At 45.7% G+C, this 16,343-nt stretch overlaps 1 protein-coding gene across 6 annotated transcripts in view; it reads right to left on the bottom strand.

Annotated features, from left to right (window-relative positions):
- Positions 1–16,343, bottom strand: part of LOC308325822 (disco-interacting protein 2 homolog C) — a 237,641-nt gene that overhangs the window by 70,343 nt on the left and 150,955 nt on the right. For all 6 annotated transcript variants that reach the window (XM_080778520.1, XM_080778522.1, XM_080778521.1 and 3 more), the window contains exons 5-6: positions 14,595–15,029; positions 3,947–4,105 (exon numbers count right to left, since the gene is read on the bottom strand). In XM_080778520.1, the coding sequence (XP_080634646.1) occupies positions 3,947–4,105; positions 14,595–15,029 (594 nt within the window). The remainder of the gene's footprint in view (positions 1–3,946; positions 4,106–14,594; positions 15,030–16,343) is intronic.

Raw genomic sequence — 16,343 nt, 5'->3', positions numbered from 1 at the left:
TGACATATATCCGATATTTTAAATATCGGATAGCCTATATTTTACCTCTGACTGCAAAGGTGTGAGTGCAGCACCCGCCTTGGTCCGAACTTAATTAAATAAATTATAATGATATTGCTTCAGCAGCGGAGCACGCACCGTTGTGGACATTTTAATAGAGTGCGGGCTATATGGGCTGCAAAGCCTTTTTTCTTTTTTTGACAGACCAAACTGCTGTCTGCTGAGTCATGCTTGAAGCCTTTTATGGTGCGATATGGGGCGTGGATCAATGCAAATGAGGTTGTCGGGTGCTTTTCCGATCACTTTGCACCCACTGCATTCAGTATGACATACACCTGCGATACGCCAGCGCACCTGTGGTACACACCGCTCTCTGAATAACACGTCATCTCAACGTAGCTTGATCGGACGGATAAATACGATATCTGTTTCCGCCACAGTGTAACGGTGGCGTATTTCTTTTTAATGAATCAGGCCCATAGAGAGGAGATATACATTCCCTCCCGGTGGCTACAAAAAGGAGTGCAGCCCATCATAGCATCCAATAAAAAGACTATAAAACCCCATAGTCAGCAGGGCAGTCAGTTCAACGGTTTCTGCCCACCTGAACGACATGATTCAACTTTTACTGTCTTCATTTCCTGCACCCACGCCTCAAATGGAGAGAAGAGAACAAGGGTCCAGACATCACAGGATCCATTTATAAACTGGCTGAGGTGAGTCAGTTCACACACAGCCCCCTGCTGGGTCCTCATCGCTGAGACACTAAAGTGGTGCCATGTTTTTAAAATCCGTGATGAAATGATATGATCAACACACGCTGGGCTCTTCGGGATGAATGTGAGGTAAAGGCAGGCAACAACCAATTAACGCAGCAGCTGAAACTGTAGCAAGGAAGGACTTTTTTTTTTCACTTGCCACTGAAAATGTCATATTTTGATGAGTGATAAAGATGAAAGCAACGACACCAAATAAAAGAAGCATATGAGATGAGACCTCTGCATTAATAACACTTCAGGCGTGTTTGATTTAAGTTGCGACAGAAGAGCCCCGGCGAACGAGAGTAAAAAGTATTTCTGCCTGCCCCTCCCTCCAGGATGCTACAGAGGCTGTTGTGTTGCAGACATCCATGGCGACAGTGTTAAATGATAACGAGTGGATAAAGAGGTGAAAAGTCAAGTTCTGTCACCGAAAGTTGCTATAGCACCACCTCATACACACAAATTATTCACAGGTGTTGATGAACATCTTTAATAACTTTAATTATACCCAAATCAGCGGAGGTCTGATGGGACTGAAACATTGTCCAAATATCAAGATGACTGATGTCACGGCACTGAAGTCCTAGGTAACATGATGTCATACATGACATCACGGTCACGGCACTGAGGTCAACATGATGTCATACATGACGTCACGGCACTGAGGGCATTGTGACCGTAGGTCGCAGGTTACTATGAAAACCTGACACACCTAACACGTCATGTCAGTCAGTCCGTCAGTCACACCTCGTGACACGCTCCATATATGGCCATCTCCATATATGAAGATCATGACACTGACCTCATCAAACCTTGGACTAGATACACGTAGAAGACTGGATCATCACCTAGATCTGCATATATGGAGCCGGCCAGCAACTCTACATCTGACCTCACGGACACCACGTTGATCTGACCTCATCAAACCCTCTCCATATATGGAGCTGACCTGTTCTGACATTCCATATGTTGATCCATCCCCACCCGTCCTTCCTCTTCGATCAAAGTAATTAACGCAGCCGCGCCTGGCAGTGGAAACTAGAGTTCGCAACAGGCCCTCTCAAATTAAGGTCCAGCCCTACCTGGGCCCTAACTGGGCTGGCCCGAGGCCCTGCCTGACCTTACAAATTAGCACACGTTTTACACCCTACACGGCCCGAAAACGTAAAAGAAAACGTCATATATGGGCATTCACAGACCTGTTGTTTTCTAGATAACAAGATGTCATACAGTTAAGTACATGAAGTCTGACACGTGAACTCTCCAACTTCCTTCCTCTCCAAATCTCCTTACGGTCAATATACTACTATCTCTTCTTTATTTTTTGTACTATGACACGATGTGTCATTCACAACAACACTGCACCAGACCGAACACATGTAAGACATTATGCTGGATGTGATTCATCGCCTTTTCGGCGTCACTCGCCCTTTCATGTGACTCCAAAGCTTAAGTCTCTCATGGAAAGCGTGCACATAGCGGACGCAGTGACATAACCATTATGTTCAACAGCTCAGATGATGAGCCTGAGGGAGATGAACAACCAGACAGACCCAACACACTTCTGAGAGAGAGAGAGAGAGAGAGAGAGAGAGAGAGACTTTAAAACACACACAAAAAATACACAGCAACAGGATTGAGTTTTCCATCTAGCATCCGTGTGACTCATGCTGTTCTGACAGACACACACACAGGCGCACACACACACAGGCGCACACACACACACACACACACACACGCACGCACGCACGCACGCACGCACGCACGCACGCACGCACGCACGCACGCACGCACGCACGCACGCACGCACGCACGCACGCACGCACGCACGCACGCACGCACGCACGCGCGCGCGCACACACACACACACACACTTTTTCACTTTTCACCTACTGTGAAAAGGTGGGTCTTTAGCATGTCTTTCCCTAGCGCGAGGGGCAGGTTTAATCCTGAAAGGGAGTTTGTTCCACAACTTTGGTGCCAATGCAGCAAAGGCACGGTCACCCGTCCTCACTGTGCTACACTGTGGACAGTGGATACAACTGACTGTCAGTTTCCAGTGACCTGGAGCTGAGATATTCATCTAAAAGTTCCACAATGTAGGCTGGAGCAAGACCGCTACGGCTTCGAACACAGGCTTTGAAAGACAATAATCTAAGTTAAATGTCACCCTACGCTTCTCCGGGAGCCAACGGAGAGAGACGAGGACCGTTGAGATGTGCCCTCTGACTCAGCTTGGTGCCGGTCACAAGACTTGCAGCAGCAGACGTTCAAGAGTGCACACCACTCCAATAAAGGGCTGTGTGTGTCCCTATGTCAGTCAGTCAGTCAGTTTATAGTCAGTCAGTCAGTTTACAGTCAGTCAGTCAGTCCAGTCCAGACTCCTGTGAATCCGGTCCAGACTCCAATGGGTGGAATGGGTGGAATCCTGATGCTGTTCCTCTTGTTGTGGCGTTCAGGTAGGATTGTGTTTTAATGATTGTTGGTTTTAAATTATTGATGATGCTCTTTTTATCACTCTGTGTTTTAATGATTGTTCGTTTTAAATGATTGATGATGCTCTTTTTATCACTATGTGGTTTTGGGTCAAAATGTTTCTTTGACTTGTTGTTCCATTCTGAGCTGAGCTGTCAGGTTGTCCACAACCTGCTCACATACCAAGAAGGACCTGGCATTAGAAAGACACTATTATGCAATGTGGCCCTCTGGAGTGAGTGTGGAAGTATAGTGGCCCTCTGGAGTGAGTGTGGAAGTATAGTGGCCCTCTGGAGTGAGTGTGGAAGTATAGTGGCCCTCTGGAGTGAGTGTGGAAGTATAGTGGCCCTCTGGAGTGAGTGTGGAAGTATAGTGGCCCTCTGGAGTGAGTGTGGAAGTATAGTGGCCCCTTTGGAGTGAGTGTGGAAGTATAGTGGCCCTCTGGAGTGAGTGTGGAAGTATAGTGGCCCTCTGGAGTGAGTGTGGAAGTATAGTGGCCCTCTGGAGTGAGTGTGGAAGTATAGTGGCCCTCTGGAGTGAGTGTGGAAATATAGTGGCCCTCTGGAGTGAGTGTGGAAGTATAGTGGCCCTCTGGAGTAAGTGTTAAAATATAGTGGCCCTCTGGAGTAGGGTTTAATGCCGGGATCCCGGGATCCGGGATTCCCGGGTACAGTGCATGAAATTTCCCGCACACACACGCTCTAACTCACCGTCGCCTGTCTCCATCAGCTCGGCGTTTCCATATTTGGGGGTCTGTCGGTGGGTCACGGTGCCACCGGGCGGCCGGTCCCCCTGGAGGCCCTCAGGGGCCGAGGTGCTGGAGTTGTTGGTGTAACCGGTGACGTCAGGAGGGGCAGCGGAGTGGTTCTCTGATGGTGGTGTGAAGGTGGAGAGGAGAGAGACAGTTAGTTAAACATACCCAGAAATGGACTGCTGAGAGGGAGATCGTTGCTGTCGGGCAGAAACCTCTTATCTCCATATTCAAACTTGTTGTGTTTTTTCCCCCCGTAAATTAACGCACTACTAATCAAACTACAGAGTCAAACATAGGCTACTAAGCATCAAAAGTAGCAGATCTACAAGCTCGAAATGCGGCACGATCTGCTACTTTTGAATTTGAATCCAGAAAAGTATTTTGGACATATGAGGTTTCTACCTGACAGAGACGATATAATAACAATAACAATATTAATAACATTATTACTAGTATCATTATTATCATGCAATAGTATGTTCTCACATAGGCTAATATAATTATTATAATAATAATAATCATCAACATTATTGAAGATTATACATTATATAATACTTCTAGCACTTCTATTGGAATATAATGGGTTCATTATCTAAGATGTGATGTAATATATAAACAGTAAATCATGTATTATATAAAATTACACCTATACATTATGCATATACTGTATACAGTACATAAATACACATACATCCACTATAGCCCATACGTACACAGTGTGTATGTATGAGCTAGAATTCAGACTGTCCCAGAGAGGCAAATCTTTATTTCATATCATTACATATAATTTGATCAGAATATACTATACATTTGTTTTTATGAAATGTATATCTAACTCATATAAAATAAACAAATGTTTTAGAACAGGAGAGCAGCATGGTGTGTTAACCACTTCAACCTAAGTATATCCGTATTCATGAGTTTCAAATGTAGTGCTGGACCTACGTACACCTGCCATGTTGGGGACCAACACAGGTGTTTCAATTTGTCTGATTGGCATAGAACATTAGTTCTATGCCAATCATAAAGGCTTGGGTAAGTGGTTAAAAAACACAGTTTGTTTATGTTCTTAGGATTGTATAGCGCACAGGGAACAACACATGTTGTTCTTAACTAAAGCTACACGCATGCAGTTCACATTTATTACAAATTGTGAGACGCTCTTTTGAAATGAAGTCTGATGTCGCTGGACCATGTTTTATGGCAAAATCTTGGCTTACATTGTTATCATTCAAATATCATTGGTCGGTTTACATCTTTCAACGACATCTCACTGATTTAGTTTGAGCAGGTTACAATTTGTCAAATGAAGAAATATAAAGATACCAATTCACGGAGTGCTGCAGACCAGGAGACAACAGACAGCAGCCCAATTAATGCTTCATTTAGAATGGGAAGTATATGCCTACTGTTTTTAAACAGGGAATGTTGCATGGCTTTCACTTAAGAGTTTGACACAGAAACAACGTTTGTAAACTCCCATGCTGGGTAAGACCATAGACGCTTGAGTGGTTTAACAGAAGTAGCGGAATTCTGCCGGAGTGTCTTAAAAAGAACGTATCCGGGGGAAATATGTCCCGACGGATGTTCCGGCCCGATACTTCTGGCAGAACATCTCTGCCTCAGATCGTGACCAGGTTATTTCTTCTTTGGAGATGAGTAAGGCTGGGAACGAGGCTAGTAAACTCCCCAATGGGCTCCATCTATGCACACATGCCATTTTGAAAAGAACTTGGGCCCCTTCCCTACATCCTTCACAGGTGTGATACTAATGGAGGAATGAAGGCTCTGTTCCATTCTGGTCAAACAGAGTCAGCGTGCTGCTATTGTGCATGTTGGCTCACTGAAACACTCTGCTACACCAGTGGGTCTTAAAGTGTCCTTGAGTGGGTTCCAAATAGCCCCGTATATGGGTCTGTACTCTGTAACTCTGAGAGTATACAAATGGAACCAAATGGACCCGGAAGGGTACACTTTCATTGAGGTCCTTGAAATTGAAATTTGAAAACCACTGCACACTAAATGGAACAGAGCCTTAATTAGTATCCTCTGTAATACTAACACCTGTGAAGGAAGTATGGAAGTGGCCCGGAAGTAGGAAGAGTTATTCTGTGTGCATAGAGCCCATTCCACCACCACCAGCAATTACACTCTGTCTCCTGCAGTACTAGCCCACTGACTCCCTTCAGTTCAGAGCTTCGACCAGGCTACAGCGAGCTGACCCCATGATAACATAACCTAACTGGAGTACCAGTTAGACCAGCGGTTCCCAAACAGTGTGCCAAATCCAGGTGTGCCTTGGGATTCTGTGACAACAATCGCGCATAATAATGACTGAACTATTCCCATTTAAGGCATTCCAGGCGAGTGCCCTCCGGACCTTCAGATCCTGTTCCTCCGAGGCAGCGCAGGCACCTCCACTACCTCAAACACTAGCAATACTTTTAATGTATTTATTTATTAATTTATTATTTACTTATTATTTACTTATACTTCCTGTTCTGTTGTTGAGACACACCTGCTTCCCGCATAAACTGTGCTTCGGTCAAGGGCCCTTGGCAGAAGTAGCGTGGAGCACTTCTGACCACCGTAGCACTCAGCCGGAGGACAGAAGCCTCAAGTGGCACCACACACACACACACACACACACACACAGCCATTTCTATTTACAATGAAACACCAGGCAGTGGGCACGAGGCATTACATTTATCTGCTCTAACCCAGAGCATCGTCATCATCATAATGTGTGGGATTTAACTTGACCTGACTTGAGCACACCTATGGGACACATGGCTTTATGTTTCATTTATACTTACTGTAGTGGTGCCGGAAATAGACAATATACAAGCTCAATGTTTCTGGCATGCAACATTGGCAAAGACGCAACTATATGTACTTTAGACAGACTGACTGTAGTGTGATATGACTTCAATGGCAATATCACAATAGTGTATTATAAAGACCTTGCTTGCCCATATACACAATTTATATTTATGGTCACACTTATACAGTGGACAATGAACCTTTGACATCTCTCTTGTGAGACAGTCCCTCTAATCTGGGACCTCTAATCTCACAAGTTAAGATGAAAGAAGACACACCAGCTTCTATTTTTCTATTTTTGAGTGGTGCAACCACTCCAAGGAACAGCAATGTCTGTGCATGTCCGCCTATGTGTTCACCTATGTGTTGGTTAATGAGCACGTATAATGAGTACCAGTAGGGGCGCTGTTGTGCAAGAACAGAGAGAGGGATAGTGCTGCACTGTTGCCTGCTAATGAGAGAGAGAGAGAGAGAGGTGGGGGGGCGGGTGGGGGAGTTGCACCACTCAGTTCACACGGGTGTGATTTTTAATGAAATGTCCAGCCAGCAGAAATTCCAGATACCATGAGAAGAAACTGATGTGGGTGAGTGAAGAATATTGAAACTGACAGTGACAATGTGCAGGTTCGATTAGCCACTTACAGTACTCTGTACTCATGGTCCGCTCCATCTCTCCCCCATACACTAAATCTCTTCACCGATAATAGCCGATCTACAAGCTCACAACATGTTGCAACTTGCAATGTGACGCATTGTGATTTACATACTAGGATATCTGGAGGTCCTTCACATGAAAACGTTTATTCAGTTAGCACCAGCTGTACTGGTTCCACTCAGTGCTGTGTGCAGCGCTGGCGGTTATCATTAGCAGCTCGAACTAGAGCCCATGTGCATGAAGTGAATACGTTAGAGAAAGGCAACATAGAGGACTTCATTCACCTATTATGATCCTTGTTACGAGAGGGACTACTGAATTATACATGTATTTGTGTGATAATCAAAAGCCAAGAAGAAAAGCCCAGACACCAGAGTGTCTACCTCACAACAAAAGGCTGTGCTAATGCCAGCATCACTCACAACGCCTCTCGTCTCTCTGTCAATTTCATCCACTCGTTTTAGATCAGGCGCTCATTTGGTCTCTTTGTGTCTATTTCTCCTTTTCTCACATTAATCACATTCATCTCTCTTATGAATATCGAAATCACTTTGCCTATACCAGATGCCTTGCTCCGTCTCTCCTCTCAGGGAAAAGAGATTGAGACAGAGAGAGACTGAGACAGAGAGAGAGTGAGACAGAGAGAGAGTGAGACAGAGAGAGATTGAGACTGAGAGAGCCAGACAGAGAGATGTATTTCTCAGTGCTACTCTGAAGCAGAACCAGAGGGACTAAACAGAGAGGCTGCTATTCCAGACGTTGGCTGCATATCAATCCTGCAGGGCACACAGCACAGCCCTGCTAATTACTACAGCAAACTGTGTGCTGCGCTCGTGCATGCGTGCGTGGGTGTGTGTGCCTTTCTTTGTATACACCAAGCATGTAATGATGATGTGCGCCTGCAGCAGGTGTGTGTGAGTGTGTGTGTGTGTGTGTGTGTGTGTGTGTGTGTCTCCATGTATATCAGTCCATCTCTCCCTATGCCTGCCTGTGTAATGTGTGTGCAACTTTGACTACCTAACCTGTACTTATAGCGATCTGTCCATCCTTGTCCTTGTCCCTGTCCCTGTCCGTGTGTGCGTGTGTGTGTGTGTGTGTGTGTGTGTGTGTGTGTGTGTGTGTGTGTGTGTGTGTGTGTGTGTGTGTGTGTGTGTGTGCCTGCATGTGCCAGATGACCTCATCAGAATGTATTTATGATGATTTGTGACAGGGAGGTATGATCCCAAAGCCGAGGGTGGATGATAAATGTCTCCTTCACGGCTGAGGAAACCGGGTGGAATATCAATAGGTCTAGCGGAGAGCGCACAGCGATACAGAAACCAATTCAGGGATGGATAAATCCACGTTATGGCTCGAGGAATAGCTCAGAAGAAAAGATAAGAGAACTGCTTTGTCAGGGATGAGACTGACTGGAAACGTATCCATGCCTAAACCAGAGGATCTAGCAGAGAGTAGTTAGTGTACGATCCAGTTCAAGGACACAGACACCTCTGCCAGACGGAAAGAAGAACACACATTACAGAAGGAAACTCTGCTTTGCAAAGCAGAGTTTCCTTCTGTAACCAGGGCCCTATGTCTATAGTCTATATAATGCCCCCTGTACAAAATCTTTTTCAGAGAATGTTCACCCCAGATTACTGTTGGTATGCTAGGGTTCATCGTGTGGTTAAGAAATGGGAATGGGTTGGCTGGAATAAAGACAGATTCTGTTTAATGTCAGAATCCTGGAGACATTCAGACAATGGGTGCTTTCCAGCTCCCGAATCCCATCACTGTTTCACTGGATTCCCCATCAATGATGTCACTGGTGGACGGCCCGGTTTCTGAACTGGACACAGACTGAGTAGGAAAAATGTGTAGTATTTTATTATGAACATTAGTGAGGGCCAATTATATGAAGATATGTTGAAGGTTTTGGTTAAAATCTGCAATGCAGCCCTTTAACACCCACAAAGACAGCAGAGAGTTAACAGCACAATGTGTGATGTGATAAAGGCACAGCCTGGGGATATATCTTAGAAACATACTGCTTTGTCAGTGTCTTCAACTCACTGCAATGCTCTCCTTTAAAGCTAATCAATATCCGCTCTAAGAAGGCTAGAAGAGAGCTGGAATACAGGTGTGATTCAATGGAGCAGCCCAGTCTCGCATCGCCCAGATTCACAGTTTGAATTTTAGTCTCCAAAACAGAGGATGAAATCTGCTTCATCAGGGCCATGTCTGGCTGCGTACCTTTTCTTAAATCTATCTGTAAGCCTTCTTACAGCTGTCTGTCTGTCTTTCTGTCACAGTGATAACTTTTAGTCGTAATCCGATTGGAATCACACTTGGCAGCTGAGTCGGGGGTAGGATCAGGACCTCCGCTAGTGATTGTCTTTTTATTTCAAATGGGTCAAGGTCACAAGGCTTGAGTGGCCTATAGCCTAGACTTATAGAGTGGTGTTGGTGCAGCATCTCTCATTAGCCTAACTGACTACTCATGGCTATAGGTAATCAAGAGAAACACATCCACCTGGCCAGGGGATGCATACTTTGTTAGATAATACTAACAGTCCGACAGGCATTAGTCAGACAAGACCGTCGCTCCTGACATGTGCTGCCGGTTAAAACGAACCCGTGGCTTCCTGTGAAGTTATGTTTAGGGATAGGTTTTGGGTAGGGTGCCAGACTCAGGACTGTATAGGACTGTTAGTACGTCGGACCAAACACATGCACGCCCTGGCCAGATGCTGAACAAAATACTCACGTGTTACAAAGCGTCAAGTTGTGAACTTGGAGATTTGCTATGTTCGCTATTTGTCATATTGAGAACGTATAGGCTTTAAGTGATTAAAGTAAGATCTACAGAATCACTGTGCAAACTGGTGATTTAGAAAGATTTCTGTTGGTAGATATAATTACTACTACTATGCCTTGTCTTACATAGAACTGCTACTATCCAAGTAGTAGGTGGCGAGTTTGGAAGTGCAGGAGGCACATGGACCATTAGACAAAGACAGATAACTGCATTGTGCTGAGTATCTCTTTCCAGTGCTGATGTAGTCTCGTCAGTTATCTTCATTCTCAGCCAACTAAATCACTTAATCCATGACCTCATCTTGTTCATAACTGGAGAGGCACAAAACCAACCCCCTTCCTCGGGCAGCACTCTGAAGAGACACCTGATGAATGGCGGCCACGGCACCTCTTGGCTGCACCCCTTAAGCCTCCGACCCATAATTGCTCAGTGGAGGTTAATTATTCCAGGCCAGGGGATAGCTATACAGAGAGACCGGTGTCGCGCACCAAAAATAGTCGAATCACCTAAGCTGCAGTGAAATCCCAAGGGCCCAGGTCCAGGTCTTAATTGCACTGAGCTTGGGAGAATTTCCAGACTAGTTCTATGTATAATGGTGGACCTATTTCTCATGTGACGCTGATGAATGTTCACGACTAAAACCCTTCATTTTGTCTCTCTCTTTCTCTTGAACGTTGCTCATTGTTCTCTGCCAAGGCGTTTTCTTTCCGCCTCTTTCTGTATTCTCTCAAGGAGGTGAAATGAATGGAGCCACTTCAGTGAATTAGCCTGATGGAGCATGTCCCTTTTCATGTGTCAAGTAGGGAAGTGTTTTAGCGGTCTGGGGCAGAGGTGGACTTCAAGTTGCCTTTTAGAACGGGGGAAGGTGATTTACCCCGAATGGCAGCCGCGCCGCCACCCAAAGTTCCCACTTTACTTTACTTTCAATGATGACCTTTCGTTATGCAACACCAACAGATGTTTGACTCAACTCTGATGTATGTGAGAGGTTCGAGTCAACATGCTTTCTGTGATAACAACGGCATCACCTTTCATTTGTCAGACGGAACTATACACTCCGCATTCCCATTCGGATGTTCTGGCCGAAAAGCATTTCAAAAAGCGATTATTCTCTACGGCTCAGTAAATAAATAAAAACCATGCTGTAACCTTGAGAGGGAATGAGCAGCTCTATGAGGAGCGATCCAGCCTGCCTTGGAAAGCATTGTTGAGAAGTGAGAACACCTCATCAACAATTTGCATTCTTCAAAGCATGAAAGCACCAGCCTGTTCTTTTCATCATGCGCACCAAAACACTCTAACGCTAGTAGCCATGGCTAACCCTGGCCAGTGGTGGACAAAGTCCTCAACTCCACATACTACTGGAGTAAAAATATAGATTGTCGCTGCTGCACAGAATTTTTCCTAAATTAACGCCCTACTTGATCATACAGTAACAGTTTTGGACGTACTGGTTGGTATGAGGTTTCCACCCGACAGACGAGATGCTCCTGGTCAAATATTACAGCAACTACAAGTGAAAGTTGCTCAGTCAAATTTGTCCTTGGGTGACACCCTTAGAGTATTAATACTCTAAAGTGACACCTACGCTATTTTCATCATATTTGAAATGGGGCTTAAGTTGTTCATTCATAATTAACCTTTTCCCCTTCCATGAAATGTAGTCGAGTGAGAACTACTTGTCTGTGGAATGTAGTGGGATGAAAGTATCCCACAATACAAATACTCAAGTACAGATATGCAAAAAACATTTACTTAAGTACAGTTGGCTACTCAAGTAAACATACTAAGTTACTGTCCACCACTGGCAATGGGTTAACGTCATATTTCCTCGGTCCAAGTTTTAACCACGAGATCAGTTGCTGCTATAATTAGCATAGCTCTTACAGTAAGACCAGCAACATAAAGAGCAACAGAGGGAACTGGGTCAGGAGTTCAGTGAAACCAATAGGGGAGAATGTGGCATCCCAGATACGTGCCGCGGGCAGGCAGCACGGGGATAGCACCATACTGACCCTTCCATTCAGCACGCCGCCAGCCGTGGTCCAGCCTGAACTCACCGGACCGGCGCGTCACCCAGTTGTTTCCGTTCTCCCTCCTCCTTACAGAGGGGTGGGATAAAGGCCCTGCATGTATAGCACAGGGAATGAAAGACCTGGACGTTAAACTGCATGTCCACCGGGAAACTCACGCCCTCATGGTCTTAGGTGCACAATGCATACTCCTTTTCACGTCCGAACTTTGCTTTCGGAAATGGAAGGCGATATCACTACAAACTGACGTTATTCCGAGCTTCGGAAAAAGTGGTCTCAGGACTTTTCCTGTGGAACCCGTGCACCTCCAGATGTCCTGACTCGCGGAACTGTAGTTCGGGAAGCCTTTCCGAACCGGAAGATGTTCCCGACATCGGAAGGAGTATGTATTGGACTTGAGTTACGTGTGTACTTTGTAACGACAACCCGTACTGGCAAACATCTTCATTATGCAAAAGGGAGGTGCCCGGTAGACATACAGTAAGGCCCCATAGCATGAACACCAACACTCAGAGCTTAAACCACTATAACCAGAGAAGGAGAGGTCAGTACTTATTTGTAGTCTGTAAGAGATGAGCTGAAAAGTGGATGGGAGATATGTAGAGGTGAAAGAAGGGACAGTGAGGGCTTATGAACACACGTCTCTCTCTCTCTCTCTCACACACACACACACACACACACACACACACACACACACACACACACACACACACACACACACACACACACACACACACACACACACACACACACACACACACACACACACACACACACACACACACACACACACACACACACACACACACACACACACACACACACACCAGGGGCGTGGTTTGCATTGGCCTTGAATTCCAGAGTTCCTAATATCCTGCACTATGGTGTGGAAGAGAGCATAGTATCTGCACACTTAAAGGACAAAACTCAACATTAGGAAGAGATACCTACCCAGCATACACAAGCTAAATTCAGAGACTGTCTTGAAAGATAGCAAATAGCACTTCCTCTCCTTGTACACACACTAATACAGAGAGAATCACAACAACCAACCACAGCATCCTTAACCCATTGACGCCTGGTGCAACGTATACGTTGTTCTACCCTTGATGCCGGCCGTGCTCTCTGTGTCTCATCAGCTATTGCTATACATGTAGCAACATAACTATTTAAAAAAAAAAATCATCAGAATTTGAAGGTTTTCAGAAACCTTAGGTCAGGCCCTAGAAGGCGTTCCCAGATTCGGCCTCAGGCATCAATGGGTTAAGCAGTACTAACCACTGAGTCTCATACAGTTGAACATGTTTTAAGCAGTACTAACCACTGAGTCTCATACAGTTGAACATGTTTTAAGCAGTACTAACCACTGAGTCTCATACAGTTGAACATGTTTTCCCATATTTACAACCCACGTTTGGAACCAATGGTGGTTTTCTGTTCATAAGACAAATAGGAAACATGTTGGAAGACACAGGAGTCGGGAGTGTCAGGAGACGTCTTTAGAGAGAAATGTCAGAGGAATGCCACTCGCTAGTGCAACAAAACAATAAACACGTGTTTTTACCCATCATTTCCCTGTATTAGCAGCAGTCATCAGTCACTAGTCTAGAGCAGTGTGGTGGTGTTTAGTGTTTACCTGCACAAACACATTGCTGACTCGCTGTATTCTGTTTTGGAAGCCCAAAAATATCTACAGTACCAAACCAAACAGGCAAAACACCAAAATACAGCGAGAGGGCCATGTGTTTCTGCCGATAAACACCACCACACTACTCAAGTGGCTGAGAACTACTGGTATAGAGATAAATGATGCTGGGAAAACTCTGCTGAGTGTGTTTGTTGCTAAAGGCAACTTGGGTTATGTCAAATACTGTACTTTACTGTGTTTTATATTGTATGTATGCTGTGACCACGGCACGAGAGTGGGGAGCGCTCCCTCTGTGTGTATCACAGCCAATGGCAGCGACTGGAGGCGAGGTTTTGAGGACAACTGGTTTGAGAATCTCTGTTTTTGCGTACAGAAAAACAAAGTAGTACACAATTCAAGGGGGAGAGATCACAGCAAACATCTTTCAGCCTTCTTCCTTCACAGTGGGAGGAAAGCTGCATCTGAAAGTTTGATGGTGTACATTTTCACACGTGAGTGCCGAGACCGCACTTTCACATTGTGTCTTTAACAGTCGGGTTTGTTTTAAGCTACCAGTGTGAGATTGGCTCTTAAAGGATTGTTAAACAATCACAAACAACAAACCCCATCTCGTGGCCAACAGACAGTCCCCCCATGCATGCTGCTCACCTGTCTTGTGGTGGTGGTGATGGTGATGATGGGGGATTCGGTGCTGATGCTGCTGCTGGTGATGATGATGGTGGTGATGGTGGAGGTGGTGGTGAGCCAGGACGTCCGCCAGCCTCCGCCCGGCCCCGCTGGCCACCGCGCCACTGCTGCCGCCGCTCCTGATGGAGGAGGACGAGGAGGAGGAGGAGGAGGCGGTGGAGGAGGTGGTGGTGGTGGTGGCGGTGGACGAGGTTCCTCCTCCGCCGCGGATGGCACGGTTGATCCAGCGCTCCACGTGCACGCTGCCGTCCAGGCTGGAGGCCAGGCCGTCTCGCTCCTCCTCCCCGCCGCAGCCCTCCTCCTCTTCCTCGTCTCCTCCTCCTCCTCCGTCCTCGCCTCCTCTGCCCTCCCCGTCGTCACCCCCAGGGTCCTCGCCTTCCGAGCACGAGGAGGTGTCTGCGAAAGGAAGACGGCCGTTTGTCAATTAGGTGATAAGCTACTCAACGGCACCGCAGTGGTTGGAAAACTGCATGGCGTCACTCAACGCTCACCCCGACACATATCTCTGTTTATACTAACCAACATCACCTAAAAGGTGAGTAGGTTATCATCTAAAACTGGGGTATGCGTGGACCTTTAATTCACTTCAATTTACCCTTTTAGCCTGTGTTCATTTAGAGATTTTAATTTTGATTTGTATTTATTTTATTACATTTTTAAACCAGATATGGGTCCATTTGTGTCACACACATGGATTCACAGACATGCGTTCAGCCTGGCTTCTGCTCTTGCCAAGCAAGAGCAGCTGAGAGGGAGACAGTGTAGGAGAGACATTATAGGAGAGACAGACAGCAGGAAAATCTGAGAGGGAGACAGTGTAGGAGAGACATTATAGGAGACAGACAGCAGGAATAGCTGAGAGGGAGACAGTGTGGGAGAGACATTATAGGAGAGAGAGACAGCAGGACAATCTGAGAGGGAGACAGTGTAGGAGAGACATTATAGGAGAGAGAGACAGCAGGACAATCTGAGAGGGAGACAGTGTGGGAGAGATAGAGAGTAGGAAAAGCTGAGAGGGAGACAGTGTGGGAGAGACATAAAGGAAAATATAAAGCCCCTGGCTGGGATTAAAAAGAACATGGAACTGGCTGACCGAAATAATTAGTTTTCCCATTACAAGCAGGAATTGTGTGAAGAGAGAAGGTGAAATTAAACGTTTAAACGACACCATTTTGTATCTTTGTAGTTGAAGCCAGCTCAACTTAGGACTGTAGCTTTCAAATGTCACACAAACGTACGTTGCGTGTCATTTTGTATCTTCATGCCGCTGCGCGTCCAATGAAAATGTATGGTAGACTGTAGCTTTGTATCTACCAGTGTGAACACAGCATGAAGGGCCTTTCAAACGTGAAGCGATTTAACGCGCCTATAGTTCATTTCCAATGAGTTTTTGCGTGGAGCAATAAGGGTATTTAGTATTACGGAGTGCACGTGCTCGTTTCGTGCACACACCCACGACTCACCAGACCTGGATTCATTTTTTTTACGCTTGCTTTGTTGCGCCCCTCTTTAGAAGACCTGTAGCAGACCTGTCGTTGATAAAGGCAACAACGTGTGCGTTCCTCGCTTCTCGTTTGAAAGGCCCTTAAGGGTAAAAGGGTCCATTTGGAACTGTCTCGTACAGTAGTATACGTAAAAGGAACCCTGAGCCTGACCCTTGGAGGGACCCCACTTTATTACACAAATTACCTCCTGTGATACTGTAAATAC

This window comes from Protomyctophum bolini (genome assembly GCF_963924005.1).
Source record: "Protomyctophum bolini genome assembly, chromosome: 12".
NCBI classification, from domain to species: Eukaryota; Metazoa; Chordata; class Actinopteri; order Myctophiformes; family Myctophidae; genus Protomyctophum; species Protomyctophum bolini.
This window is presented reverse-complemented; position numbering and strand designations above follow the sequence as displayed.